At 49.4% G+C, this 13044-nt stretch overlaps 1 protein-coding gene across 1 annotated transcript in view; it reads right to left on the reverse strand.

Moving 5' to 3' along the window:
* Nucleotides 1-10123: 10123 nt before the first annotated feature.
* The window catches only part of oca2 (oculocutaneous albinism II), a 207960-nt gene continuing 205039 nt past the window's right edge, over nucleotides 10124-13044 (reverse strand). The window contains exon 24 of the mRNA XM_042322671.1: nucleotides 10124-11673. Coding sequence (XP_042178605.1) covers nucleotides 11586-11673 — 88 coding nt within the window. The 3' untranslated portion in view covers nucleotides 10124-11585. The remainder of the gene's footprint in view (nucleotides 11674-13044) is intronic.

A 13044-nucleotide genomic window follows, 5' to 3' on the forward strand; every position in this document is an offset into this window, starting at 1 on the left:
CACAGGGCTCTGGTCTAAAGCCACGTCCCACAGGGCTCTGGTCTAAAGCCACGTCCCACAGGGCTCTGGTCTAAAGCCATGTCCCACAGGGCTCTGGTCTAATTCCACGTCCCACAGGGCTCTGGTCTAAAGCCACGTCCCACAGGGCTCTGGTCTAAAGCCATGTCCCACAGGGCTCTGGTCTAATGCCACGTCCCACAGGGCTCTGGTCTAAAGCCATGTCCCACAGGGCTCTGGTCTAAAGTCATGTCCCACAGGGCTCTGGTCTAAAGCCATGTCCCACAGGGCTCTGGTCTAAAGCCATGTCCCACAGGGCTCTGGTCTAAAGTCATGTCCCACAGGGCTCTGGTCTAAAGCCATGTCCCACAGGGCTCTGGTCTAAAGTCATGTCCCACAGGGCTCTGGTCTAAAGCCATGTCCCACAGGGCTCTGGTCTAAAGTCATGTCCCACAGGGCTCTGGTCTAAAGCCATGTCCCACAGGGCTCTGGTCTAAAGTCATGTCCCACAGGGCTCTGGTCTAAAGCCATGTCCCACAGGGCTCTGGTCTAAAGTCATGTCCCACAGGGCTCTGGTCTAAAGCCATGTCCCACAGGGCTCTGGTCTAAAGCCATGTCCCACAGGGCTCTGGTCTAAAGTCATGTCCCACAGGGCTCTGGTCTAAAGCCATGTCCCACAGGGCTCTGGTCTAAAGCCATGTCCCACAGGGCTCTGGTCTAAAGTCATGTCCCACAGGGCTCTGGTCTAAAGCCATGTCCCACAGGGCTCTGGTCTAAAGCCATGTCCCACAGGGCTCTTGTCTAAAGCCACGTCCCACAGGGCTCTGGTCTAAAGTCATGTCCCACAGGGCTCTGGTCTAAAGCCACGTCCCACAGGGCTCTGGTCTAAAGCCACGTCCCACAGGGCTCTGGTCTAAAGCCATGTCCCACAGGGCTCTGGTCTAAAGCCATGTCCCACAGGGCTCTGGTCTAAAGCCACGTCCCACAGGGCTCTGGTCTAAAGCCATGTCCCACAGGGCTCTGGTCTAAAGCCATGTCCCACAGGGCTCTGGTCTAAAGCCACGTCCCACAGGGCTCTGGTCTAAAGCCATGTCCCACAGGGCTCTGGTCTAAAGCCACGTCCCACAGGGCTCTGGTCTAAAGCCATGTCCCACAGGGCTCTGGTCTAATTCCACGTCCCACAGGGCTCTGGTCTAAAGCCACGTCCCACAGGGCTCTGGTCTAAAGCCATGTCCCACAGGGCTCTGGTCTAATGCCACGTCCCACAGGGCTCTGGTCTAAAGCCATGTCCCACAGGGCTCTGCTCTAAAGTCATGTCATTTGACAGGGCTCTGGTCTAAAGCCATGTCCCACAGGGCTCTGGTCTAAAGCCATGTCCCACAGGGCTCTGGTCTAAAGTCATGTCCCACAGGGCTCTGGTCTAAAGCCATGTCCCACAGGGCTCTGGTCTAAAGTCATGTCCCACAGGGCTCTGGTCTAAAGCCATGTCCCACAGGGCTCTGGTCTAAAGTCATGTCCCACAGGGCTCTGGTCTAAAGCCATGTCCCACAGGGCTCTGGTCTAAAGTCATGTCCCACAGGGCTCTGGTCTAAAGCCATGTCCCACAGGGCTCTGGTCTAAAGTCATGTCCCACATGGTCTAAAGCCATGTCCCACAGGGCTCTGGTCTAAAGCCATGTCCCACAGGGCTCTGGTCTAAAGCCATGTCCCACAGGGCTCTGGTCTAAAGCCATGTCCCACAGGGCTCTTGTCTAAAGCCACGTCCCACAGGGCTCTGGTCTAAAGTCATGTCCCACAGGGCCCTGGTCTAAAGCCACGTCCCACAGGGCTCTGGTCTAAAGCCACGTCCCACAGGGCTCTGGTCTAAAGCCATGTCCCACAGGGCTCTGGTCTAAAGCCATGTCCCACAGGGCTCTGGTCTAAAGTCATGTCCCACAGGGCTCTGGTCTAAAGCCATGTCCCACAGGGCTCTGGTCTAAAGTCATGTCCCACAGGGCTCTGGTCTAAAGCCATGTCCCACAGGGCTCTGGTCTAAAGTCATGTCCCACAGGGCTCTGGTCTAAAGCCATGTCCCACAGGGCTCTGGTCTAAAGCCATGTCCCACAGGGCTCTTGTCTAAAGCCACGTCCCACAGGGCTCTGGTCTAAAGTCATGTCCCACAGGGCCCTGGTCTAAAGCCACGTCCCACAGGGCTCTGGTCTAAAGCCAATCCCACAGGGCTCTGGTCTAAAGCCATGTCCCACAGGGCTCTGGTCTAAAGCCATGTCCCACAGGGCTCTGGTCTAAAGCCACGTCCCACAGGGCTCTGGTCTAAAGCCATGTCCCACAGGGCTCTGGTCTAAAGCCATGTCCCACAGGGCTCTGGTCTAAAATATTCATTTGAACCTATATTCCTACAGAGAAAGCACATGAACATGACCTCACATGTACTGTAAAATACTTCGATACATGTTTGGTTTTAAATCATTAACATTATCATTAATGCTTCATGCCAAGCTTGTTCAGTTGGGTTTGTTATCTGGACTGGATGTGATTATTTCCATCGAAGAATGAATGAGTGTCTGCTCTCAATGTTCCTTTCTCTCCTGGTAGATCACTGTCTGTCTGCGTCCCAAATGGCAACCTAATATCTCCATCGTGCACTTACTTTAGACCAGAGGCAAATAATAAAAAGTAATGCAGAAGAGGGTACCAATTGGAACACAAGCCAGATTCTGTGGCTGTCTTTCAGAGCATCTGCATGTTATCAGGCACTCTAGATACAATGAGCTTCTAATGGACAGTTCCAGAGAATCAGAGCGAAGAGAATCGATACAGCATGCATTAACACACACAGAGACACTGGTGCATATTAAATACGGAGCCAAGTGAAGGAGACGAGTACAGAGAACAACCGACAGACTAAATGTTTAGAGTTGTGTTCAAGAAATACAATCAACAATCAATAAAATGTATTTTATAAAGCCCTTTTTACAACAGTAGTTGTCACCAATTGTTTTGCAGTCACGCGGCCTGGTCTCCAAAGAGCCAATAATAAGCAAAAGCAAAAATGCATTCTCTAATAATCTGATGCTCTAACATGTATTCTGATGCTCTAACATGTAATCTGATGCTCTAACATGTAATCTGATGCTAACATGTAATCTGATGCTCTAACATGTAATCTGATGCTAACATGTAATCTGATGCTCTAACATGTAATCTGATGCTAACATGTAATCTGATGCTCTAACATGTATTCTGATGCTCTAACATGTAATCTGATGCTAACATGTAATCTGATGCTCTAACATGTAATCTGATGCTCTAACATATAATCTGATGCTCTAACATGTAATATGATTCTCTAAAATGTAATCTGATGCTCTAACAGGTAATCTGATGCTCTAACATGTATTCTGATGCTCTAAAATGTAATCTGATGCTCTAACATGTAATCTGATGCTCTAACATGTATTCTGATGCTCTAAAATGTAATATGATTCTCTAAAATGTAATCTGATGCTCTAACAGATAATCTGATGCTCTAACATGTATTCTGATGCTCTAAAATGTAATATGATGCTCTAACATGTATTCTGATGCTCTAACATGTATTCTGATGTTCTAACATGTAATCTGATGCTCTAACATGTAATCTGATGCTCTAACATGTAATCTGATGTTCTAACATGTAATCTGATGTTCTAACATGTAATCTGATGTTCTAACATGTAATCTGATGCTCTTACTGTACAGTACATTAAATCTGATTATTTTACATGTTGTCGGATCATGTGTCCATGCCAGTACATGCCTGTATGCTTAAATATGTGGTTTTTACCCCATGAAGATTCAGAGAGGACCAGAAAAAGGATCTCCACTACCTAACACCTGTCTGTCTGCAGCCTACCCAACCCATGGCTAAATCCTAAATGGTACCCTAGTCCCTATGTAGTCATATGCAGAGCCAGGACCCTGGTCAAAAGTAGTGCACTATATAGGGAGTAGGGTACCATTTGGGACGCAGCCTGCGTCTCTCCATACATGTGTTCAGGCAGTCAGAAACAGCTGCTACAGTACCTGTTGAACCAAGGTGTTACAGGTAAGAAAAGATGGTGCAGCTGGGCACTGGAGCAGGTGTAGAGAGGTAGACAGGCTAGTTGTCTCATTGGATCAGGTGTAGAGAGGCTAGTTGTCTCATTGGAGCAGGTGTAGAGAGGTAGAGAGGCTAGTTGTCTCATTGGAGCAGGTGTAGAGAGGTAGACAGGCTAGTTGTCTCATTGGATCAGGTGTAGAGAGGCTAGTTGTCTCATTGGAGCAGGTGTAGAGAGGCTAGTTGTCTCATTGGAGCAGGTGTAGAGAGGTAGAGAGGCTAGTTGTCTCATTGGAGCAGGTGTAGAGAGGTAGAGAGGCTAGTTGTCTCATTGGAGCAGGTGTAGAGAGTAGAGAGGCTAGTTGTCTCATTGGAGCAGGTGTAGAGAGGTAGAGAGGCTAGTTGTCTCATTGGAGCAGGTGTAGAGAGGCTAGTTGTCTCATTGGAGCAGGTGTAGAGAGGTAGAGAGGCTAGTTGTCTCATTGGAGCAGGTGTAGAGAGGTAGAGAGGCTAGTTGTCTCATTGGAGCAGGTGTAGAGTCCAGGTGTCAAAATCAAATCACATTTTATTTGTCACAGGCGCCAAAATAGTGAAATGCTTACTAACATGCCCTTAACCAATAATGTAGTTTTAATAAAAATACATGTTAAGTAAAAAATGTATTAGTAAAAAATAAGAAATAAAAGTAACAAATAATTAAAGAGCAGCAGTAAAATAACAATAGCGGGACTATTTACAGGGGGTACCGGAACAGAGTCAATGTGTGGGGGCACCGGTTAGCCAGCCTGATTGAGGTAGTATGTACATGGATATATAGTTAAAGTGACTATGCACGGATAATAAACAGAGGATAGCAGCAGCGTAAAAGAGGGGGAGAAGGCTTGCATATAATCTGGGTAGCCATCTGATTAGCTGTTCAGGAGTATCATGGCTTGGGGGTAAAAGCTGTTTAGAAGCCTCTTGGACCTAGACGTGGCGCTCCGGTACTGCTTGCCGTGCGGTAGTAGAGAGAACAGTCTGTGACTAGGGTGGCTGGACTCTTTGACAATTTTTAGGGCCTTCCTCTGACACCAACTGGTATAGAGGTCCAGGAAGCTTGGCCCCATTGATGTACTGGGCCGTACGCCTCTGTAGTACCTTGCGGTCCGAGCAGTTTCCATACCAGGCAGTGATGCAACCAGTCAGGATGCTCTCGATGGTGCAGCTATATAAAATTTGAGGATCTGAAGAGCTTTGTCAAATCTTTTCAGTCTCCTGAGGGGGAATAGGTTTTGTCATGCCCTCTTCACGACTGTCACAACTGTCTTGGTTTGCTTTGACCATGATAGTTTGTTGGTGATGTGGACACCAAGGAACTTGAAGCTCTCAACCTGCTCCACTACAGCCCCGTTGATGAGAATGGGCTTGGTTATCCTTTTTCTGTGGTCCACAATCATCTCCTTTGTCTTGATCACGTTGAGGGAGAGGTTGTTGTCCTGGCACCACACGATCAAGTCTCTGACCTCCTCCCTATAGGCTGTCTCACCGTTGATCAGGCCTACCACTGTTGTGTCATCAGCAAACTTAATGATGGTGTTGGAGTCGTGTCTGGCCATGCAGTCATGAGTGAACAGGGAGTACAGGAGGGGACTGAGCACGCACCCCTGAGGGGCCCCTGTGTTGAGGATCAGCGTGGCGGATGTGGTGTTACCTACCCTTACCACCTGGGGGCGGCCGGTCAGGAAGTCCAGGATCCAGTTGCAGAGGGAGGTGTTTAGGCTCAGGGTCCTTAGCTTAGTGATCAGCTTTGAGGGCAATATGGTGTTGAACGCTGAGCTGTAGTCAATGAATAGCATTCTCACATAGGATTTCCTTTTGTCAAGGTGGGAAAGGGCAGTGTGGAGTACAATAGATACTGCATCATCTGAGACTGCATCACAACCCCCCTTGGGTTGTGCCATGGCGGAGATCTTTGTGGGCTATACTCAGCCTTGTCTCAGGACGGTAAGTTGGTGGTTGAAGATATCCCTCTAGTGCTGTGGGGGCTGTGCTTTGGCAAAGTGGGTGGGGTTATATCGTTCCTGTTTGGCCCTGTCCGGGGGTGTCCTCGGATGGGGCCACAGTGTCAAGGAGACAAGGAGAGGAGAATTCTATCGTCAAATGTATTTCTTCAGTTAGGTTGGTTGCAATTTCAGTTTAATCCACCAGAAAAGACAAAACAAACAATAAAACCCAAACTATAATTATTATTATTATTATGTCTGTGATTGGTAGTCCCATAGGTTGGCGCACAATTGGCCCAGCGTTTCTCTCCCTCTCTAAAAACAGAAATAAATGTTTTGGACTTTACAAATATTATTTAGGCCTTTATTCCGATTACAATCGCTCAATTTAGTTTTTTTGAAAACAAAATAACCTCCAAAATATTGTTATGGAGCCCCAGACGGAGGGTGATTGTCAGTCATCTTGAACTTCTTCCATTTTCTAATAATTGTGCCAACAGTTGTTGCCTTCTCACCAAGCTGCTTGCCTATTGTCCTGTAGCCCATCCCAGCCTTGTGCAGGTCTACAATTTCATCACTGATGTCCTTACACAGCTCTCTGGTCTTGGCCATTGTGGAGAGGTTGGAGTCTGTTTGATTGAGTGTGTGGACAGGTGTCTTTTATACAGGTAACGAGTTCAAACAGCTGCAGTTAATACAGGTAATGAGTGGAGAACAGGAGGGCTTCTTAAAGAAAAACTAACAGGTCTGTGAGAGCCGGAATTCTTACTGGTTGGTAGGTGATCAAATACTTATGTCATGCAATAAAATGCTAATTTAAAAAAAAATTGATTCCGTCTCTCACAGTTGAAGTGTACCTATGATAAAAATTAAAGACCTCTACATGATTTATAAGTAGGGAAACCTGCAAAATCGGCAGTGTATCAAATCCCCACTGTACATAGATCTCCACCCCTTGTCTTACCAGAGACTACTGGTCCGTCCTGCCGATACAGTGTATAACTCACCAGCTGTATATTATTCATGTCGTCCTTCAGCCACGACTCAGTGACACAGAAGATATTACAGTTTTTAATGTCCCATTAGTAGGATATACTGTACGAGCTTGTAGTTCGTCTATTTTATTATCCAATGATTGTACTGAGGCTAATAGGACCGATGGTAAAGGAAAATGACCCACTCGACGCCGGATCCTCACCAGGCACCCCGACCTTCGTCCCTGATATCTCCGTCTCTTTCTCTTGCGAATGACGGGGATGAGGGCCTTGTCGGGTTTCTGGAGTAAATCCCTCTGGTCCGACTCGTTAAAGAAAAAATTGTCTTTCAATACGAGGTGAGTAATTTCTGTTCTGATTTCTAGAACCTCTTTTCGGTCATAAGAGAATATGTGTAAAAAAAACACACAATTGGTTAGGAGCCCGTAAAACGGCAGCCATTCTCTCCAGCGCCAAAGTACTCTCATTGGAGCAGGTAGAGAGAGACTAGATGTCTATATTCCAACCATATATGTACCTGTGGCTGTATTCTAATCATATATGTCACTGCTCTCCTGCCATTAGTGCAGTTCTGCAGCTATTGTCCAGGACCATTAGAGGCCTATAGGGCTCTGGTGAAAAGTAGTGCACTATATAGAGAATAGGGTGTCATTTGGGACACACATTAGGCCTCAGAGCAAATATACTCCCCTATGCATTTATATTGACAGTGAAGCTAAAACTTTTAATTCGGCTCTGTACTCCAGCATTTTGGATTCGAGATAACATTTTTACAAACATTGAGTATACAAAACATTAAGAACACCTGCTCTTTCCACAACACAGACTGACCAGGTGAATCCAGGTGAAAGCTATGATCCCTTATTGATGTCACTAATTAAATCCACTTCAATCAGTGTAGATGAAGGGGAGGAGACACGTAAAAAAATGATTTTTAATCATTGAGACAATTGAGACATGGATTTTGTATGTGTGAGGGTGAATATTTTTGTATATTTTAGGACATGCCTAGACCTCAGCCGTTCCAAAGTCAGTCCTCGCCCCTCCATGAGTCAAACCTCTCCCCTCCCTGAGTCAAACCTCGTCCCTCCCTGGGTCAACCGTCGTCCCTCCCTGAGTCAACCGTAGTCCCTCCCTGAGTCAACCGTCGGCCCTCCCTGAGTCAACCGTCGTCCCTCCCTGAGTCAACCGTCCCCTCCCTGAGTCAACCGTCGTCCCTCCCTGAGTCAACCGTAGTCCCTCCCTGAGTCAACCGTCGCCCCTCCCTGAGTCCCTCCCTGAGTCAACCGTTGTCCCTCCCTGAGTCAACCGTCGTCCCACCCTGAGTCAACCGTCCCTCCCTGAGTCAACCGTCCCTCCCTGAGTCAAACCTCGTCCCTCCCTGAGTCAACCGTAGTCCCTCCCTGAGTCAACCGTCCCTCCCTGAGTCCCTCCCTGAGTCATCTCTCGACCCTCCCTGAGTCAATTCTCTCCCCTCCCTGAGTCAATTCTCGCCCCTCCCTGAGTCAATTCTCGTCCCCTCCCTGAGTCAATTCCCTCCCTGAGTCCCCTCCCTCCCTGAGTCAACCCTCCCGCCCCTCCCTGAGTCAATTCTCATCCCTCCCTGAGTCGGTCTTCGCCCCTCCCTGAGTCGCCCCTTCTGAGCCCCTCCCTGAGTCGGTCCTGAGTCGTCCTCCCCTCCCTGAGTCGGTCCTCGTCCCTCCCTGAGTCGGTCCTCGCCCCTCCCTGAGTCGGTCGCCCCTCCCTGAGTCCCTCCCTGAGTCGGTCCTCGCCCCTCCCTGAGTCGGTCCTCGCCCCTCCCTGAGTCGGTCTTCGCCCCTCCCTGAGTCGGTCTTCGCCCCTCCCTGAGTCGGTCCTCGCCCCTCCCTGAGTCGGTCCTCGCCCCTCCCTGAGTCGGTCCTCGCCCCTCCCTGAGTCGGTCGCCCTCCCGCCCCTCCCTGAGTCGGCCTTCGCCCCTCCCTGAGTCGGTCCTCGTCCTCCCTCCCAGAGTCGGTCCTCGCCCCTCCCTGAGTCGGTCCTCGCCCCTCCCTGAGTCGGTCCTCGCCCCTCCCTGAGTCGGTCCTCGCCCCTCCCTGAGTCGGTCCTCGCCCCTCCCTGAGTCGGTCCTCGCCCCTCCCTGAGTCGGTCCTCGCCCCTCCCTGAGTCGGTCCTCGCCCCTCCCTGAGTCGGTCCTCGCCCCTCCCTGAGTCGGTCCTCGCCCCTCCCTGAGTCGGTCCTCGCCCCTCCCTGAGTCAGTCCTCGCCCCTCCCTGAGTCAGTCCTCGCCCCTCCCTGAGTCAGTCCTCGTCCCTCCCTGAATAGGAGTGTGAGCGTTCTACCTTGAAAAGAAACAGAAAACAATCCACCACTTTGTAAAGGTTTTATTGTTCTTAATGTTTCCCTGAGTAACGGGCTGCCCCTCCCTGGGCTGGTCCCCGGGATGATGCAGTAGCAGTGTTTCCCTGAGTAACAGGGTTCCTCGCCCCTCCTGAGGGCTGGAGTCGGATGATGCAGTAGCAGTGTTCCCTTAGTCGGTCCTCGTAACAGTCGGCTGCTCCGGGCTGGAGGGATGATCCCAGTAGCAGTGTTTCCCGCCCTCCCTAGTAACAGGGCTGCTCCGGGCTCCCTGAGGGATGCCCCTCCCTGAGCAGTGTTTCTGAGTAACAGGGCTGCTCCCCGGGCTCCCTGAGGGATGATCCCAGTAGCAGTGTTTCTTAGTAACAGGGCTGCCCTCCCTGAGGGATGATCCCAGTAGCAGTGTTTCTAGTAACAGGGCTGCTCCCTGAGGGATGATGCCTCCCAGTGTTTCTTAGTCCCAGGGCTGCCCCTCCCTGAGGGCTGGAGTCGGATGATCCCTGAGCAGTGTTTCTTAGTCCCTGAGGGCTGCTCCCTGAGGGATGATGCAGTCCCTGAGTGTTTCCCTTAGTAACGGTCCTGCTCCCTGAGGGCTGGAGGGATGATGCCCTCCCAGTGTTCGCCCCTCCCTGAGTAACAGGGCCCTCCCTGGAGGGATGATCCCTGAGTCAGTCAGTGTCCCTCCCTGAATAACAGGGCTGTTCTACCTTGAAAAGAAACAGAAAACAATCCACCACTTTGTAAAGGTTTTATTGTTCTTAATGTTTCTTAGTAACAGGGTTGCTCCGGGCTGGAGGGATGATGCAGTAGCAGTGTTTCTTAGTAACAGGGCTGCTCCGGGCTGGAGGGATGATGCAGTAGCAGTGTTTCTGAGTAACAGGGCTGCTCCGGGCTGGAGGGATGATGCAGTAGCAGTGTTTCTTAGTAACAGGGCTGCTCCGGGCTGGAGGGATGATGCAGTAGCAGTGTTTCTTAGTAACAGGGCTGCTCCGGGCTGGAGGGATGATACAGTAGCAGTGTTTCTGAGTAACAGGGTTGCTCCGGGCTGGAGGGATGATGCAGTAGCAGTGTTTCTTAGTAACAGGGCTGCTCCGGGCTGGAGGGATGATGCAGTAGCAGCTATGCGGATGTCAATCTAACTGAATCCAGCCCAAAGTCAGGCAACTACACACAACCTTTTAATAGGCCACAGAAACATCCCTTTTATAAGGTATCAGGGGCATGATGATGAATCCATATAATCTAGCTGAGCTAGGATTCAGATTTTTGAGTACCAATAATAATAATAATAATATACCCATATAAGCAGAAGCACCATGGAGAGCCCTGTGGATCTAAAGAGCACCATGGAGAGCCCTGTGGATCTAAAGAGCACCATGGAGAGCCCTGTGGATCTAAAGAGCACCATGGAGAGCCCTGTGGATCTAAAGAGCACCATGGAGAGCCCTGTGGATCTAAAGTGCACCATGGAGAGCCCTGTGGATCTAAAGAGCACCATGGAGAGCCCTGCTGATCTAAAGAGCACCATGGGGAGCCATGCAGACTCAGGCCTTGCTCCTCTGATTACTCTCAGTGTAATGAGCACCATGGAGACTGAAGAGCCCCATGGAGAGATAAGAGAGGGCTGTAGAATGAAGAGCACCATAGACTGAAGAGCACATTGGAGAGATAAGAGAGGGCTTTAGACTGAAGAGCACCATGGAGAGATAAGAGAGGGCTGTAGACCGAAGAGCACCATGGAGAGATAAGAGAGGGCTGTAGACCGAAGAGCACCATGGAGAGATAAGAGAGGGCTGTAGACCGAAGACCACCATGGAGAGATAAGAGAGGGCTGTAGACCGAAGAGCACCATGGAGAGATAAGAGAGGGCTGTAGACCGAAGAGCACCATGGAGAGATCTACAGACTGAGGCCATGTAGTGTAGATTATAATCCATTCACTTGGTTTAGCTTGTTTTCCTCATGTTGCAACACATCGCTGTTGTTGTACTGTTGTTGTAGGCTAACTACTGCATATTATAACTGCAATGTGACTAGGTACTCGAGATGATGTCCACCACTTTCCAAATGAGCTGCAACTTTGAATCTGTGAAGGAACGATTGATCTCCATGTGGCTTTTGAGCTGCGTCCAACACTTTGAAACTCTCTGTATCTAAACACATTCACTCAAACAGTCTCTCTTTGGTAGTTCAGTGAGGAGCAGGTTAGAGGGTCCAGCCCAGTCCGATGATTGTGGCCAGCAGGTAGCACATCCCTATGGTACAGGTCATTAGCATCATGGGGAAGCCTAGCCTGGAAACAACAAGAAACACAACAACACATTGTCAACATACTGTACCATGAATGACAAAACAACGACAAGCACAGACCTTATCAATAGTGACTAGCAGACCTTATCAAGAGTGACTAGCAGACCTTATCAAGAGTGACTAGCAGACCTTATCAAGAGCGACTAGTAGACCTGATCTAGAGCGACTAGCAGACCTTATCTAGAGCGACTAGCAGACCTTATCTAGAGCGACTAGCAGACCTCATCTAGAGCGACTAGCAGACCTTATCTAGAGCGACTAGCAGACCTTATCTAGAGCGACTAGCAGACCTGATCTAGAGTGACTAGCAGACCTTATCTAGAGCGACTAGCAGACCTCATCTAGAGCGACTAGCAGACCTTATCTAGAGCGACTAGCAGACCTGATCTAGAGCGACTAGCAGACCTGATCTAGAGCGACTAGCAGACCTCATCTAGAGCGACTAGCAGACCTTATCTAGAGCGACTAGCAGAACTGATCTAGAGCGACTAGCAGACCTTCTGAGTCTTTATTGTGAATTCTGATTGTAGCACCATTCTGAGTCTTTATTGTGAATTCTGATTGTAGCACCATTCTGTCTTTATTGTGAATTAGGCCTGGCTCGTAGTCAGCGTTCCAATTCATTACAATGGTGTTTGATTGGGTAGAGGTCAAGGTTCTGTGAAGGCCATTCAAGTTCTTCCATACTGATCTCGACAAGCCATTTCTGTATGGACCTTGCTTTGTGCACGGGGGGCATTGTCATGCTGAAACAGGAAAGGGCCTTCCCCAAACTGTTGCCACAAAGTTGGAAGCACAGAATCGTCTAGAATGTCATTGTATACTGTAGTGTTAAGATTTCACTGCACTGGAACTAAGAGGCCCGAACCATGAAAAACAACCCCAGACCAACTTTACAGTTGGCACTATGCATTGGAGCCGGTAGCATTCTCCTGGCATCATCAGACTGCCAGATGGTGAAGAGTGATTCATGTCTCCAGAGAACACGTTTCCACTGCTCCAGAGTCCAATGGCAGCGAGCTTATCACCACTCCAGCCGACACTTGACATTGCACATGGTGATCTTAGACTTGTGTGCGGCTGCTTGGCCATGGAAACCCATTTCATGAAGTTCCCGATGAACGGCTCTTGTGCTGACGTTGCTTCCAGAGGCAGTTTGGAACCCGGTAGTGTTGCAACACGAAGACAGACAATTTTTTACACGCTACACGCTTCATCACTCAGTGGTCCTGTTCTGTGAGCTTGTATGGCCTACCACTTCGCGGCTGAGCCGTTGTTGCTCCTAGAAGGTCATTCTACTGTCAATGTTTGTCTATGGAGATTGTATACACCTGGGTTTGGCTGAAATAGCCAA

Source organism: Oncorhynchus tshawytscha, linkage group LG05, assembly GCF_018296145.1.
Source record: "Oncorhynchus tshawytscha isolate Ot180627B linkage group LG05, Otsh_v2.0, whole genome shotgun sequence".
Lineage (NCBI taxonomy): Eukaryota > Metazoa > Chordata > Actinopteri > Salmoniformes > Salmonidae > Oncorhynchus > Oncorhynchus tshawytscha.